The sequence below is a fragment of the Heterodontus francisci genome, chromosome 22 (genome assembly GCF_036365525.1).
Source record: "Heterodontus francisci isolate sHetFra1 chromosome 22, sHetFra1.hap1, whole genome shotgun sequence".
Lineage (NCBI taxonomy): Eukaryota > Metazoa > Chordata > Chondrichthyes > Heterodontiformes > Heterodontidae > Heterodontus > Heterodontus francisci.
Window position 1 is genome coordinate 80,479,246 of NC_090392.1, and position 17,263 is coordinate 80,496,508.

At 45.0% G+C, this 17,263-nt stretch overlaps 1 protein-coding gene across 3 annotated transcripts in view; it reads left to right on the plus strand.

Annotated features, from left to right (window-relative positions):
• Positions 1 to 16,633, plus strand: part of hyou1 (hypoxia up-regulated 1) — a 45,908-nt gene extending 29,275 nt beyond the window's left edge. For 2 of the 3 annotated variants that reach the window (XM_068054158.1, XM_068054157.1), the window contains exons 18-25: positions 210 to 391; positions 1,028 to 1,115; positions 3,173 to 3,295; positions 3,687 to 3,820; positions 4,334 to 4,418; positions 9,299 to 9,569; positions 10,488 to 10,604; positions 12,863 to 16,633. In XM_068054158.1, coding sequence (XP_067910259.1) covers positions 210 to 391; positions 1,028 to 1,115; positions 3,173 to 3,295; positions 3,687 to 3,820; positions 4,334 to 4,418; positions 9,299 to 9,569; positions 10,488 to 10,604; positions 12,863 to 12,921 — 1,059 coding nt within the window. In that variant the 3' untranslated portion in view covers positions 12,922 to 16,633. The remainder of the gene's footprint in view (positions 1 to 209; positions 392 to 1,027; positions 1,116 to 3,172; positions 3,296 to 3,686; positions 3,821 to 4,333; positions 4,419 to 9,298; positions 9,570 to 10,487; positions 10,605 to 12,862) is intronic. The other variant, XM_068054159.1, reaches the window with a different exon arrangement.
• The last annotated feature ends 630 nt before the right edge of the window (positions 16,634 to 17,263 follow it).

Genomic DNA, 17,263 nt, shown 5'->3' on the forward strand with positions numbered 1-17,263 from the left:
GAGCAAACTCTCTTATCCCCCAAACCAGCTGGGGATGTTGAGAGCAAAGTAGTTACCTGGGCTGAGATGCTCTTTATTTAATGACTTTGCGAGTTAATTCCTGTTGACTGACTGGGTTTTGAAATGTGCTTGAGGTATTAGCTCTGGAGTCTGTTTTGTTGTAAATGTGTCAGTGACACCCTGGTGGGTTTTCTTTTCTTTTTGTGCAGGATAAAAAAGCGGAGGATGTTGGGAAGGAGAAGGTGGAAGATCCAGAGTCTAATAAAACGGAAGAGGTTAAAATGCCAAAGGGACCCAAGAGGGTAAAGATTAGTGAGAATGTGACTGTCGGATTAGAAATCCAGGACCTGCCAGATCTGACCCAAGAGGAAATGAGCCAATCTCAAAAAAAGTAAGGTTTGGTTGTTGTTTAAACTCCTCTTGCTTCCGAGTGAGGCAGAGAAAACATTGAAGATTAGTGGAAACATAATTTAGAACTGTACAGACTTTACTTAGTAACAAATAGTTTCAATAATTTTCTCAGCTAAGCATTGGAATTATTTATTTTTATTTATATAGAGATACAGCACTGAAACAGGCCCTTCGGCCCACCGAGTCTGTGCCGACCATCAACCACCCATTTATACTAATCCTACATTAACCCCAGATTCTCTACCACATCCCCACCATTTTCCTACCACCTACCTACACTAGGGGCAATTTACAATGGCCAATTTACCTATCAACCTGCAAGTCTTTGGCTGTGGGAGGAAACCGGAGCACCCGGCGGAAACCCACGCGGTCACAGGGAGAACTTGCAAACTTATTTAGAATACAGTTAAATTCCATGATGGAGAGGCTCTGTGCCAGAGGCAAGGACTTCAATGGGAATTACTGTAAATTGTCAGATTATTTGAGATATGCAGCACTAGCCACACTTACAGGTATTTTGCACCAGGTAACCCCCAACCAGGGCAAGCTTCAGTCATTTTGACACTTGCTGATTCCTTTTACTTTTGCAGTCCCTCACTCCTGTATTTATATCTAGGCTTCAGGACCTTACAGATCGGGACCTCCAAAAACAGGAGCATGAAAAAATGGCCAATTCACTAGAAGCTTTCATCTTTGAATCACAGGTGAGCTATTCTGTCACTCATAATCCTAAACAATTACTATGTCCAATATATGGACCCGATCTCTTTAAATAACTGATCACTGACAGCCAGCAGTGTGGGACATTGGCTCCCCAACTCATGGTGGACTTGGCAGTTTTGGGGAAGGACTGTTTATCAGGTCTGTTAGAACGTGTGCTCTGCAGCCCAGCAATACAGCAGCTTTACTGCCAAACACAAGATCTGCATAATTGACTGCACTGGAGTGTGACTTGTGAAAGGCTTTGGGCTGGTTGAGGGATGTGCTCCTGGTATAGACCACAGTGCCTGCACACACTGAGGTTGATGCAGTTGTATCTGGGGCCACATTTACCCCTGTTCTTGTGCAGCAACCACTGCCGAAGCCTATGCTTTCCAGAGTGTTTCACAGGAATCCAGTGAGCTTCAGCACCTCAATCTGATCCTTTGAGCGTTTCTTTCCTCCACTTGTGCGAGAGTATTTTCCCCGCTGGCTATTGGTGGGTTGAGAGTCATTTTAAAATTGTAAAGGTGTTGCTCACGGGTTTTTGTGTTGCTAATACATATGCTTTTTTCTTTCTGTAGGAGCTTGTTTGATACTTGTCTACAGAGTATAGTTGTTAACAATCTTGAGGGACAGTCTGGTTAAGAGTTAAGGCTGGAGTGCGAGCAAATGTCTTGACATGTATCTTTTTAAAATAACTGATATTCTGTGTAATTACAATAACACGTGTCCTTGCAACAGTTGGACCAGGTTATATGGAAAGAGGATGTGTAATTGAAGAAAATTGGCAACTATTTAATATCAAACAGTTGCATTAACTGACATCCTGTGGTCACTATTGTGTAAGGATGGCAGTTAGATTCTTGTAAACCAGTTTCCTATACAAGGTGCCCAAAGCCACTGGATTGTTTTAAAAAAAAAACAGACTTGATACAGCTGCAGTGATGGCCATATCTCAGTTCTCAGAGTATCAGTAGCCTTTGTTTGACTTTTTATATTGGGTAGTGTTATTCTGTATTTTAGTATTAGGTCGTTAAAGGCAGTATGTTGCTGTGCACTTCTTATCGCAGGTTGAGAATCTTAACACTTTCATCATTGAGGTAACATTATCTATCAGCTGTGACTCAGTGGGTTGTACTTTCGCCTAAGTCAGGAGGTTGTGGGTAATATTCCCACTCCAGAGACTTCAGCACTAAAATCTAAGGTTTTTGCAGTACTGAGGGAGTGCTGGGCCATCGAAGGTGTCGTCTTTCAGATGAAACATTAAATTGAGGCCCCATCTGCCCCCTCGGATGACACTAGCTCAAAGAAGAGCAGCGGTGTTTAGATTAGATTAGATTAGAGATACAGCACTGAAACAGGCCCTTCGGCCCACCGAGTCTGTGCCGAACATCAACCACCCATTTATACTAATCCCATATTCCTACCAAACATCCCCACCTGTCCCTATATTTCCCTACCACCTACCTATACTAGTGACAATCTATAACGGCCAATTTACCTATCAACCTGCAAGTCTTTTGGCTTGTGGGAGGAAACCGGAGCACCTGGAGAAAACCCACGCAGACACAGTTATCCCTAGCATCCCAACCAATCTTTATCCCTAAATCAACAACGTAAAATTAGCTAGTCCTTATCACATTGCTGTTTGTGGGAGCTTGCTGTGTGTAAAATGGCTGCTGCAATTAAATATTTCATTGGCTGTGAGGCACTTTGGGATGTCCTGAGGTTGTGAAAGGTGCTATGGAAATGCATGTCTTTCTGTTTTAATCTGCGAGCCAAAGGTTAGGGTCTAACTGTTTGAGGCTTGATGGGAGTGGTATTTTGGGGTGTGGGGGAGGCTGTGCCTGACACAGCAGGTAAGTAGCTGCTACACTGCATCTTACTTTGTCCCTGCATTGAGGAGTTCCAAACTAGTTGTGATTGAGCAGAGGGCAGGTACTTTCTGCAAAGGGGAAATATCAGGAGATCACACCTTTTTTTTTTAAGTTTTAGGTTATTCTGTGTCTGAATTTACTTTCTCAGCCTGCAGTTGCTAACCTTTGCTACTATTCCCTAGGACAAGCTGTACCAGGACGAGTATCAGGCAGTCTCGACACAAGATGAACGGGACCAGATCTCTTCTAAACTTAGCGAGGTCTCAAACTGGCTGGACGAGGATGGATACGCTGCCACCACACAGGTTCGAGTTTGTTTTATTTGGCTGCTGTTTTCATTCTGATACCTGGGAATAACTGGTCCAGCAGCAGACGATATTGACAAACTATACATCTGTATGTAGTGTACAGAAAACAACAGATCCGACAAGTATGAGGCTGGAATCTAGACCTGAGCTTTATATAACACTGATGCTGGAGTGAGTTGTTTAGTGTCTTGCTTACTCTGGCAGGGAGGTAATATCACTGAAGCTGAACTCTGGGTGCCTGATGCAACCTTGTTAAGTTTGTAGTTTAATAATTGCCACAATATGTAACACACAGCCTTGCTACAGCAGCCAAACACAGATGCATTCTGTTTTGTGTCACATATGCATGTTGGGATGCTGCCAGTGAATTATACTTTTGTGTGCTTAGGAACTAAAAGCAAAGCTCTCTGAGCTACGGAAAATGTGCAAGGAACTGTTCTTCAAAGTAGAGGAGAGGAGAAAGTGGCCAGACCGCCTGGCTGCACTGGACAGCATGCTCAATCATTCCACCATCTTCCTCACGTAAGTATCCTGATGAATGCAAGGAGCTCTGGGCAGAATTTTTGATCATATTTTCAGTGCACTTTTAAGGGGCTGGTTCAGTAAACAATGGCATTGATTTGATTGGGGTAGTTCCATGGGCATTGGTACCCTCCAAGTCTGGCTCCCAACTCTGACTCTTGTCAGTGAGCTTTTCTACTATTACGTATGAGGCAGGAGTCACTTGAACTTTAGTCCAATTCAGTCTTCACTTGAAGACCACATACTCAGCAGGCGAGTGGGATTCCTAGTTTATTTATCCCCACCTCAGTGGTACTGTAGTGCCCCTAATATTGCGCTAGCTGAGGTGGGTTCACGCGGCACAATCCAAGGATTGAACGGGGATATTCCTGCTCAGCTATTCCCTGGATAAACTGAAGAAACTAAATAGTTAAGTTCGGAGTAACCATGCTTACCTACATGCACAGTTGGGAGCAGGGAGATAGTACAGTTGCTGTCCCTATTTCTTACTGTCTGTTATGTCTATGGCTTCAGGGGAGCAAGACTCATTCCAGAAGCTGACCAGATTTTCACAGAGGTGGAGCTAAACACGCTGGAAAAGGTCATTACCGAGACAACCGTAAGTACAGCAGGATCCAACTATCGCTGAGGGCAAAGCTACTAAACTGGGTGAAATCTGATTTGAGTTTTGAAAACAAAGAGCAGGACAGGAACAGGCCATTCGGCCCTCGAAGCCTGCGCCGATCTTGATGCCTGTCTAAACTAAAATCTTCTGCACTTCCGGGGCCCATATCCCTCTATTCCCATCCTATTCATGTGTTTGTCAAGATGCCTCTTAAACGTTGCTATCGTACCTGCTTCCACCACCTCCCCCGGCAGCAAGTTCCAGGCACTCACCACCCTCTGCGTTTAAAAAAAAAAACAACTTGCCTCGCACATCCCCTCTAAACTTTGCCCCTCGCACCTTAAACCTATGTCCTCTAGTAACTGACTTCCACCCTGGGAAAAAGCTTCTGACTATCCACTCTGTCCATGCCACTCATAACTTTGTAAACCTCTATCATGTTGCCCCTCCACCTCTGTCGTTCTAGTGAAAACAATCCGAGTTTATCCAATCTCTCCTCATAGCTAATACCCTCCAGACCAGGCAACATCCTGGTAAACCTCTTCTGTACCCTCTCCAAAGCCTCCACTTCCTTCTGGTAGTGTGGCGACCAGAATTGCACGCAATATTCCAAGTGTGGCCTAACTAAAGTTCTGTACAGCTGCAGCATAACTTGCCTATTTTTATACTCTATGCCCCGACTGATGAAGGCAAGCATGCCATATGCCTTCTTGACTACCTTATCCACCTGCGTTGCCACTTTCAGTGGTCTGTGGACCTGTACGTCCTCTCCGCCTGTCAGTACTCCTCAGGGTTCTGCCATTTACTGTATAATTCCCACCTGTATTAGACCTTCCAAAATGCATTACCTCTAATTTGTCCAGATTAAACTCCATCTGCCATTTCTCCGTCCAAGTCTCCAACCGATCTATATCCTGCTGTATCCTCTGACAATCCTCATCATTATCCGCAACTCCACCAACTTTTGTGTCGTCCGCAAACTTACTAATCAGACGAGCCACATTTTCCTCCAAATCATTTATATATACTACAAACAGCAACGGTCCCAGCACTGATCCCTGCGGAACACCACTAGTCACATCCCTCCATTCAGAAAAGCACCTTTCCACTGCTACCCTCTGTCTTCTGTGACAGAGCCAGTTCTGTATCCATCTTGCCAGCTCACTTCTGATCATGTGTGACTTCACCTTTTGTACCAGTCTGCCATGAGGGACCATGTAGACAACATCCACTGCCCTTCCTTCATCAATCATCTTTGTCACTTGCTCAAAAAACTCGATTAAGTTAGTGAGACACGACCTCCCCTTCACAAAACCATGCTGCCACTTGCTAATAAGTTCATTTTGTTTCCAAATGGGAGTAAATCCTGTCCCGAAGAATCCTCTCCAATAATTTCCCTACCACTGACGTAAGGTTCACCGGCCTATAATTTCCTGGATTATCCTTGCTACCCTTAAACAAAGGAACAACATTGGCTATTCTCCAGTCCTCAGGGACCTCACCTGTAGCCAATAAGGATACAAAGATTTCTGTCAAGGCCGCAGCAATTTCTTCCCTTGCCTCCCTCAGTATTCTGGGGTAGATCCCATCAGGCCCTGGGGACTTATCTACCTTAATGCTTTGCAAGACACCCAACACCACCTCCTTTTTGATAATGAGATGACTGAGACTATCTACACTCCCTTCCCTAGGCTCATCATCCACCAAGTCCTTCTCTTTGGTGAATACTGATGCAAAGTACTCATTTAGTACCTCGCCCATTTCCTCTGGCTCCACGCATAGATTCCCTCCTCTGTCCTTGAGTGGGCCACCCCTTTCCCTGGCTACCCTCTTGCTCTTTATATATGTATAAAAAGCCTTGGGATTCTCCTTAATCCTGTTTGCCAATGCCTTTTCATGACCCCTTTTAGCCCTCCTGACTCCTTGTTTAAGTTCCTTCCTACTTTATATTCCTCAAGGGCTTCATCTGTTCCCAGCCTTCTAGCCCTTACAAATGCTTCCTTTTTCTTTTTGACTTGACTCACAATATCCCTCGTTATCGAAGGTTCCCAAAACTTGCCAAACTTCTCCTCCTTCCTCACAGGAACATGCCGGTCCTGGATTCTAATCAACTGATGTTTGAAGGACTCCCACATGTCAGATGTTGATTTACCCTCAAACAGCCGCCCCCAATCTAAATTCTTCAGTTCCTGCCTAATGTTATAATTAGCCTTCCCCCAATTTAGCACCTTCACCCGAGGGCTACTCTTATGTGGACTACCCACAAGTACCTTCAAACTTATGGAATTATGGTCACTGTTCCCGAAATGCTCCCCTACTGAGACTTCAACCACCTGGCCGGGCTCATTCCCCAATACCAGGTCCAGTACGGCCCCTTCCCTAGTTGGACTATCTACATAAATAAAAGCAAAATACTGCGGATGCTGGAAATCTGAAATAAAAACAAGAAATGCTGGAATCACTCAGCAGGTCTGGCAGCATCTGTGGAAAGAGAAGCAGAGTTAACGTTTCAGGTCAGTGACCCTTCATCGGACCTCCGATGGACTATCTACATATTGTTTCAAGAAGCCCTCCTGGATTCTCCTTACAAATTCTGCCCCATCCAAGCCCCTAGCACTAAGTGAGTCCCTGTCAATATAGGGGAAGTTAAAATCACCCACCACTACAACCCTGTTACCTCTACATCTTTCCAAAATCTGTCTATATATCTGCTCCTCTACCTCCCGCTGGCTGTTGGGAGGCCTGTAGTAAACCCCCAACATCGTGACTGCACCCTTCCTATTCCTGAGCTCCACCCATATTGCCTTGCTGCATGACCCCTCCGAGGTGTCATCCCGCAGTACAGCTGTGATATTCTCCTTAACCAGTTATGCAACTCCCCCACCCCTTTTACATCCCCCTCTATCCCACCTGAAGCTTCTAAATCCCGGAGCATTTAGCTGCCAATCCTGTCCTTCCCTCAACCAAGTCTCTGTAATAGCAACAACATCATAGTTCCAAGTACTAATCCAAGCCCTAAGTTCATCTGCTTTACCTGTTCTACTTCTCGCATTGAAACAAATGCACTTCAGACCACCAGTCCCACTGTGTCCAGCGACATCTCCCTGCCTGCTCTTCCTGTTCGTCTTACTGGCCTTATTTACTAGTTCCCCCTCAGTTATTTCACCTGCTGACCTCCTGCTCTGGTTCCCAGCCCCCTGCCGCACTAGTTTAAACCCTCCCTAGTGACGCTAGCAAACCTCGCAGCCAGGATATTTGTGTCCCTCCAGTTTAGATGCGACCCATCCTTCTTGTACAGGTCCCATCTGTCCCGGAAGAGAAGGATCCAGATATCTGAAACCCTCCCTCCTACACCAGCTGTTCAGCCACGTGTTTAGCTGCACTATCTTCCTATTTCTAGCCTCACTGGCACGTGGCACAGGGAGTAATCCCAAGATTACAACCCTAGAGGTCCTGTTTTTTAACTTTCTACCTAACTCCCTGCAGGCCATCGTCACTCTTCCTGCCTATGTCGTTGGTACCAATGTGTACCACAACCTCTGGCTGCTCACCCTCCCCCCTTCGGAATGTCTCCTGCCCGTTCAGAGACATCCTTGACCCTGGCACCAGGGAGGCAACATACCATCCTAGAGTCTCTTTCACGTCCACAGAAGCGCCTATTTGTGCCCCTGACTATAGAGTCCCCGATAACTATTGCTCTTCTGCACTTTGCCTCTCCCTGCTGAACAACAGGACCAGCCGTGGTGCCAAAAGCTCTTTCATAGTTTATTCAATCCTTTCTGATCCTGCAGCAGGGATAGAGAGCAATGATTTTATGCAGGGGGTTGAGGTGTTAATTCAATTGTTAATGTTTTATTTGTCGGGCTGTTGCCTGCAGAGTCTTGGGATTGTTGACTTGCAGTCTAGGAGTCTGAATCTGATTTTTGAGTTGATCTTGTGTGGAGTTCCGAGAAGAAACTGTACAGTTTTGCTGCTCTTGTCTTAAAGGGGGCTTGACAGGGTAGATACTGGGAGGATGTTTCCCCTGGTTGGAGAGTCTGGAACTAGGGATCATATAGTCTCAGGATAAGGAATCGATTAAGATGAGGAGAAATTTCTTCAGTCAGAAATGTGAATCTTTGGAATTCTATACCCCAGAGGGTTGTCGATGCTCCATTGTTGAGTATTTTCAAGATGGAGATTCATAGATATTTGGGCACTAAGGGAATTGAGGAATATGGGGCAAAAACAAGAAATGCTGGATTCACTCAGCAGGTCTGGCAGCATCTGTGGAAAGAGAAGCAGAGTTAACGTTTCGGGTCAGTGACCCTTCTTCGGAACGCTTCAGTTCCGAAGAAGGGTCACTGACCCGAAACGTTAACTCTGCTTCTCTTTCCACAGATGCTGCCAGACCTGCTGAGTGAATCCAGCATTTCTTGTTTTTGTTTCAGATTTCCAGCATCCGCAGTATTTTGCTTTTATTTGAGGAATATGGGGATCAGGCTGGATAATCTAGCTGAGGTAGATGATCAGCCATGATCTTATTGAATGGTGAAATAGGCTTGATTGGCCATGTGACCAATTCCCTGCTCTTATTTCTTGTGTGAGAAGGGTTAATTTGGGCTAAATCATCTGGTGGAGATGAACTGGATGAGGGAATGTACCCAGCTTAAAAATATCCTTTGGAGCTCTATGTCCACCCACCCCAACCCCATCCATCCAGGATGCTCTGTATCTGAAACTGTACCCCAGTGTGATATATCATTGGGATAGGGGGAGGGTGGAGGGAATGGGTAACTGGCAGTGTACTTGAGGTTGTGTGATACCAAGGAGAGTATGTGAGGCAGGACACTCAAGAATATTCTACGGCTAATTATATTTAACTCATGTTTCAGGCATGGAAAAACGAGACGGTACGCGAGCAGAATAAGTTGCCGTCAACACAAAAACCCGTCCTTCTCTCCAAGGACATTGAGGCAAAGCTCGCTCTCCTGGACCGAGAAGTCAAATACTTACTCAATAAAGCAAAATTTGCCAAACCCAAACCCCGAAAGGAGAAGAACACAACACAGGAAGTGAAAAACACAACACTGGAGGACAAGAATGCAGCAGCTGCTGATAACGAGAGCGTAATACCACCTGAGAAAGACACAGTGGGTGACACAGGTGAGCTCATTGCAAAGTGGGAAAGGTGGACCCTATTTCCATGGATGTAACTGAGGAATTGCAGTGTCTAGCAGAACTGACCAGATGAGCCCTTGATCAGGGTCTCCATGAGTTGTATGGGTGTATACAGTGGATGGGATGGCCATGTGTAAAGTTCGAACCCATATCCCCATTAATTCAGGAGGCATGGGGACTGTACCCCAGTGAGAGTCAGCACCTTCAGGAGAGGAGGGATCCTGTACCCCAGTGAGAGTCAGCACCTTCAGGAGAGGAGGGGACCCGTACCCCAGTGAGAGTCAGCACCTTCAGGAGAGGAGGGATCCTGTACCCCAGTGAGAGTCAGCACCTTCAGGAGAGGAGGGATCCTGTACCCCAGTGAGTGTCAGCACCTTCAGGAGAGGAGGCATCCTGTACCCCAGTGAGAGTCAGCGCCTTCAGGAGAGGAGGGGACCCGTACCCCAGTGAGAGTCAGCGCCTTCAGGAGAGGAGGGATCCTGTACCCCAGTGAGTGTCAGCACCTTCAGGAGAGGAGGCATCCTGTACCCCAGTGAGAGTCAGCACCTTCAGGAGAGGAGGGGACCCGTACCCCAGTGAGAGTCAGCACCTTCAGGAGAGGAGGGATCCTGTACCCCAGTGAGAGTCAGCACCTTCAGGAGAGGAGGGATCCTGTACCCCAGTGAGAGTCGGCACCTTCAGGAGAGGAGGGATCCTGTACCCCAGTGAGAGTCAGCACTTTCAGCAGAGGAGGGGACCCGTACCCCAGTGAGAGTCAGCACCTTCAGGAGAGGAGAGAAAGTAAATTAAATCCAATGGACTTTTCCCTGTGGGTTTTAAATCTTTGTTACATATACTTGGCGTATATTGCCCATCCTCTTGTGAAGTGATGGCTCACTAATGGGAATATTTCCTTCCCAACAGAGTATAAGGAAGAGGTGCAACCCGGAGAGGCTCCACCTACAGCAAGCGAAACTAAAAGCAACACTGAGGGGGATGAGGCCAAGATACCAGATCAAATAGTGTTAGAGTCCAGTAAAGGTGAGGATCTGTGAGTGTGAGAGAGTTTACATATCTGTGTTACCTCGAACAGTTTTTGAGAATTTTTGCTGGGCAATTTGTGTCACTGGGAGGAACGGGGAGAAAAATATTGATAGTCAGGCTTTGTCAAGAAGGTTGACTTTGGAAATCAAAGCCATGCAAAGCCTCTACCAGAAACTCTGTTCAAGTATGGAAAGAAGTTTTTCACTGTCTGTTTTCTGCAATAGTGACTTATATCATAGGATTATACAGCATATAAGGAGGCCATTTGGCCCATTGTGCCTCTGCTGGCTCTTTGAAAGAGCTATCCAATTAATCCCACTCTTCTGTTCTTTCCCCATAGCCCTGCAAATTTCTCCCTTTCAGGTATTTATCCAATTCCTTTTGAAAGTTCCTATTGAATTTACTTCTGCCGCTCTTTCAGGCAGCACATTCCATATCACAACAACCCATTGAGTGTATTTTTTAAAATCACCATCTCCTCTATGGTTCTTTTGCCAATTACGTTAAAAGTGTGGCCTCTGGTTACTGACCCTTCTGCGAATAGTTTCTTTACAGTATCTAAACAAATCATAATTTTTAAACACCTTTATCAAATTTCCCCTTAACCGTCTCTGCTCTGTGGAGAACAGTCTCAGCTTCTCCAGTGTCTCCACATGGTTGAAGTCCATCATCCCTGGAACCATTCTAGTGAATCTCTGTGTTGGGGAAGGAAAAAAGGAAGGTAGGGGGGTAGTACTGATTAGGGAAGACATTTAGTGTTGGAAAGAGAATGTCCTCACAGGGGCAAGGACAGAATCCTTTTGGTTAGAGTTGAGAAGCAAAAAGAGTATGGTCACGCTACTGGGGGTATTCTACAGGCCTCTAAATAGTGAAGAGAGTGTTTGAGGAGCAAGTCTGAAGGGAAATCAGATGTGCAAGCACTACAGTGGTGATATTGGGGGACTTTAATTACCGAAATATTCATTGGGATAATGTTAGAGTGAAGGGTAAGGAGGGGGAAGAATTTCTGAAATGCGTTTAGGAGAACATCCTCGACCAGTACATTCTCAGTCCAACTAGGAAGAGGAGGCATTGCTGAATCTGGTGCTGGGGAATGAGGTGGGCCAAGTGGCCCAATTGTCTCTGGGGGAGCTCTTGGGTAAGAGTGATCATTGTTTAGACTAGCAATGGAGAAGAGCAAGAAACAATCTAAAGTAGAACTTCCAAATTGGAAGAGGGCTAATTTCAATGCAATGAGAAGGGACCTAGCCAGGGTAAAATGGAACCAAAGGCTGACAGGAAAAATTATAACGGAACAATGCGTTATGTGTAAGGAAGAGATGTTTCAGGTACAGGCTAGGTACATTCCAACAAGGACGAAAGGTAGGGGAACTGAAACCTGGGCTCCTTGGTTGATGAGGGAGATAGCGAATATGGTAGAAGAAAAGAGGGGTTGCAAATAGTCGTTTGGTAGCACAGAACTTGAGAATTGCTGAAAATAGAGACATGTTGTCAAAGCTTTTCATCTTGCACTCATCAGGACAATAGCAAGAATAACCAATGTAAAGGAAAACAAGAACTTATACTGCATGTGAAGAGAGTGTTGATTGGTTGGCAAGTGAACTCTGGTAGAGGCTTTGCCATGGCGAATGCACAGTTTACAGTGACTGACAGTTAACTTTAGAAAGGATGTGAGGGTCCTTGAGAGGGTGCAGAGGTGATTTACCAGAATGGTTCCAGGGATGAGGGATTTTAGCTACAAGGTTAGTTTGGAGAAGCTGGGGTTATTCTTGAAGCAAATGAGATTAAGGGGAGATTTGATAGACGTGTACAAGATTATGACAGGTTTAGGTAAGGTAGACAAAGAAAAGCTGTTCCTATTAGCTGATGGTACAAGGACTAGGGGACACAGAGTTAAGGTTTGGGGCAAGAGGTGCAGGGAGGATGCAAGGAAGAACATTTTTTTTATGCAGCGAGTGGTAACGACCTTGAACTCGCTGCCTGTGAGGGTGTTCGAAGCGGATGCAGTCAGTGATTTCAAAGGGAACTTGGATGGGCACTTGAAGGAAGTAGCCTTGCAGGGCTGTGGGGACAGAGTGGGCAAGTGGCACTGACTGGATTTCTATACAGAGATCTGGCGTGGAATCAATGGGCTGAATGGCCTCCTTCAGTGCTGTAATGAATTTTTTTTTTGCTCTTGCTCTCTTCGAATAAAAATTGTTTCATCATTTTGCCCCTTTTTTGAGTTTGTGTTTAATGAAAATTGTTTCTTCCAGATACAGCTGAGGAGAAACTGGAAGGCAAGTCAGACAAACACCCTCCAGATGAATTGTAACCCCTCCTGGCTCCTGCACCAGTTCTATTTATATTACATTACTTTTTATGTAATGGACCATTTTGCCATAATTTAACAGAACGATGATATGTGATTTGGAGCAGAGGTGTACATTTCCTTTTTTTTAAAAAAAAAAACTGGATTTTCCTGTGACAGACTTTGTTGGATAGTTTTACTTAAAACCAAGTACAGTTCAAACCACATTGTGATCAGCAGGAGGCAGTGTTTGCAGGAAGGATGTTGACGTTCAAAGGGATTTAACAGCTTCGAGTTATTGGAAGCCAAGTGTTTTTGTTCCTTGTGTTTCTTCACCTCTCGCTTGTTGTGTTTCTTTTTAAATGAATGGTTATGAATGAACTTATTGCACTGAATTGAAGTATGTTAATTTTATTTTAAATTGTCAGCTTGGCAGCCGATTGCACCTATTAAATCAAAAATTAACAGCCCTGGAGCTAATTCTAGGGCTGCATACTTGGTTTTAAAAATAAGTTGACAGTGCCACAATCTGGCAGGGTCTGTGAGCTATTAATGCAGGGGTGCATTGCCTCATTACACAGTGGACCCTCCTGCCTCAGAGGGCACATCCATGCACTACATGCACAGAGCTTGGAGAAGTGAATTTGGGGCAAGTTTCCTCTTTTTTTTTTTCTTGTAAATTTGGCCTGATGTTTGCAGCCTAGAGTGTTCGAGGGTGCTGCCAGCATGCCCCCATCACTAGCGAGGGACAGGGGTGTGGTGCTTCCCCCGCCCCCTCCCCCCATGAAAGGTGGGTACAGGGGCAATTCACTGATGCAGCCACTTTGGAATCAGCTTATTCTGATGTCCTGAGCTTTCACGTGGCACCAGTTTCTGTGAGAACTCTTGCAACATTGAAGGACTGAAAATACCAAATTAATCCACAATTGGTGGGCATCTTGGTGAATTCGCTAACACTCTACGCTGCAGCCTTGATGGACACAGATGCAGGACAGACACAGAACTTGTGTTTTGTTTCTGAATTTAGCTTTGGATCCAGTCTTTAGTATTTCCCTGAAACATTCACTGACCCCCTGATTCTTTCTCCAGTTCATGTGCAGTGCAGTCAGGCTTCAGAATCGACCCAGTGCTTCAATCGTTACGGCACCCATCCTTGATGAAGTTTAAAAAAGAAAATTGCTGAAAAATGTGGAATAAAACCACTCATGCAAACTCCGGCTGTGTTGTGCCTGGGGTATGGGGGTCTGTGGGATATCATGCCCCAGGTTGCCTGCAGCAAATCACAGCTGGAGTGCATTCAAGAATGTTACATGACAAGATGATGTTGACATTGCTTAAGCTTCACAGTTTATAGTGAAGCCCCTTGTGGCATTCTCCAGTCGATGTGCCACACTGTGGGTAACACACTGGCCTTCGAGTTATCTAACCTGGTTGTTGTATACATCAATTCTGTTTTGTTTTTAATGAATTATAACGGTGGCACCCTGAAGGTGCTCACTTGCTGTAATGATGTTGAGAAGCTGCTGCTGTAAAGCGACGGCTAGAAGTGTAATTTCAGTGCTGGCTGTCTCTGATATAGTTAACCGCTTGCTGTCCGTTAAATATTAAATATGACTGCAGAGGGGGTTTTTTTTTTTGCTCCCTATTTTGCTCTCGGTGCTGGATTCCTGCCTCATGCTGGTCGCTAGCAGTGACCAATCAGACAGCAGCATAAAGTTGCTTCTTTTGGTCTGCAGTCAGTGGGCTGTGGGTTTTAACAATTTAATTTGAGTGTCCACTCCTGGGCCAGCTACTGAAGTAGTGACTGACATTAAAGATGACTCCTTGTTGTCTAACGCTGCCCATTATTTTGCAGCAGATGGTTTCCTTAAACTGCATTTAGTTTGCTGGGAGAGAATGAGAGTGGAGACTGGTTTCCCCTGAATGGTTTTCATTTAATTGTAGGGAAACATCTTTTCCAACCAACTGGTATCAAAATCTGGGTCTCTGTAGATTCACCCCACCCCCGCCCCACTCTCCTTTGCCCAGCTGATGTCCTGAGAGCAATCTTACCAGACGCACAAATGACCACTACAGTGGTTTGGACTGTACTTTAATTTACTGAAGGTCTGCTTCAGTACTATTTATATGTTGTAGTTACATTATTCTTAGTGGGTTTTCCCCCTGATGTTGACGTGGTTTATTTTGAATGTCTAATTTCAAAAAGTGAAATTTAAAGAAAATAAAACTTCTGATCTAATAATGAGTCCGGTCCAGCAGCCAATCGAACTGCCATGAGGTACTAGTGAACATAGGGAGTTGATATGAAAAAGGGACCAGCTTTCTATTTGTGCTTCTGGTCAATTGTCTGTGCCCATTGTAGAATGTACAGTGTGCAGTCTAAATTAGGGGCCATTTCTGCACACACAATCCCTCAAAAAAAAAAAATAACTGACCTACCAAGGCTCCATTGTGTCCCTACCAATTGTGTTTATCTGCACTGTTCCCTCTCCCTAATAAAATGTTGATTTATTTTTCTGAATCTGTCAATGGCTGACTGCGTACTGGGCCTTCTGTTTGTAACTAAGCTTGGAGGACGTGGCCTAAGTGAGACTGCTCTCTGATTTTGGGTCTTTACTGGGTCCCACGTTCTTCCAGTGTGGCACTTTTTTCCTCCTGGCCCTCTCCTAAGAAGCTGTCAGACCTTTAGGTGTCCACCCTGTAACTTATTTTCCTTTACTCACGTGGAGACCACACTGGGTGATGCTGCCTTGTGCATGTGCTGTTTAGCTGCTGAGTTATTTTTGCTTCAGGAGTTGCCTCTCAGCTGTGGAGTAGTCAGTCCAGTCGGGAATTTTCCCAGTTTTAATCATTCATTCTCAAACCTAACCAGTAGCTGCCTTTTAAAAGGGCTTCTGTGTTACAGTGAGAGCCCCCTTGAACTTACCACTCTGGGTTTGATTTACTGCTTGCCTTAGATAGTGAAAATGTTTTAATTTTTGTTAAAACGAGGAAGGATGAACTGTGTATTTTTTTTATGGCAGTGAATGTCTGCTAACACCAGGCCATGAGTAGTTATATAACACAACATTAACTCTCAGCCCTCCAATTGCAGAGTAACAGCCTCTTGCTCTGATGCTCTTCATCCTGTGGCTGTACGTATGAACACACCTCAACCCTCACTGGCACTGGGCTTGACCAGGAGGTTGAGAATAAGGCACTTGTTTGTGCGGGTTAAACACGTCCCATCTACCTCACCCGTCCAAAACGACTAATAGTCTCCTTTCTCCCTGTCCTCCATTAAAGCTTCAAAATATCTCTTCTAATTCTGGGTCTCTGTTTGCAGTCCCTAGCCTGGATTTCATCCCAGGTTTTGATCATTGGTGAAGGCTAGCAGCACAGGATGATGGGTCTTGCTGCTTCATGCAAAATACCATCTGAATGTAAAAATAGTTTGTGTTAAGCTGAGTGGGGAATGAGACTTTGCTGCTTTTCAAACCTGCTGTGCCACGCAAGATGGGGAAACTGGCAGCACAGGGGTCAGCTGCCCTCCTCCCCAGGGTAGCAGGTTTCTCTGTTGCAGGAGTTGTGATATTGGGAACTCTTGGTGCCAGCAAACTTAGCTGGATAAGGGGTTTACTCAGATTATTTATGTAAACTCAGACTAAGCAGGAATATGCCACCTGAAGGAAACCTCTCTCCAGCCCACTGGGGAAACTTGTCCTGTTAATAAAATTGAAGTTGATTTTTTCAAACATTAATTTTCTTGGTGTTTTTCAAGAGTTGCTTATACTGTTGCAGAACTCGGTTCAGTCTGCAAAGACCCTTGGGTAAATGAAAGGATTATTGTATAAACAAGCCCCTGCAGGAGGCCGTTTTAATGACTGGGTGTCGTTTAGGAGGCATGACATCTCTTCAGTTTGGGATTTTTGCTGAAAATATTTTGAAAGCATCCGAGATCCAGGGAGCAGCTGGCGCTTTGGGTGTTTGGATGGATTGAAGGCAAAGCTGATGGCACGGACCTCCTTTATTCATTTATACCACATTACCAAGAGTTGAATAACAGAAGATGACTGACACATCGATTGTAATTGTATTTTGTCTGGTGAAGTGACATGCCGAGCAATTTAAATACAAAGCTTTTCTAAAATACTCAGTGAGTGAGATGTTTTTAATGTAACCACAGTGGGGAGAGGTGGGGTTATGAGTGCAATCAGCATTACTGTATTCAGAAAAAAAATTGCAGGCCTACAGGAAAAGGGGACTAGCTGAGTTGCTCATGCAGAGAGCTGGCATGGATATATAAGGCTGAATGGCCTCCCTCTGTGGTGTAACTATTCTATGATTCAAAATCTCAGCTACAGCTCAGCAATGCTTTCAGATCTGC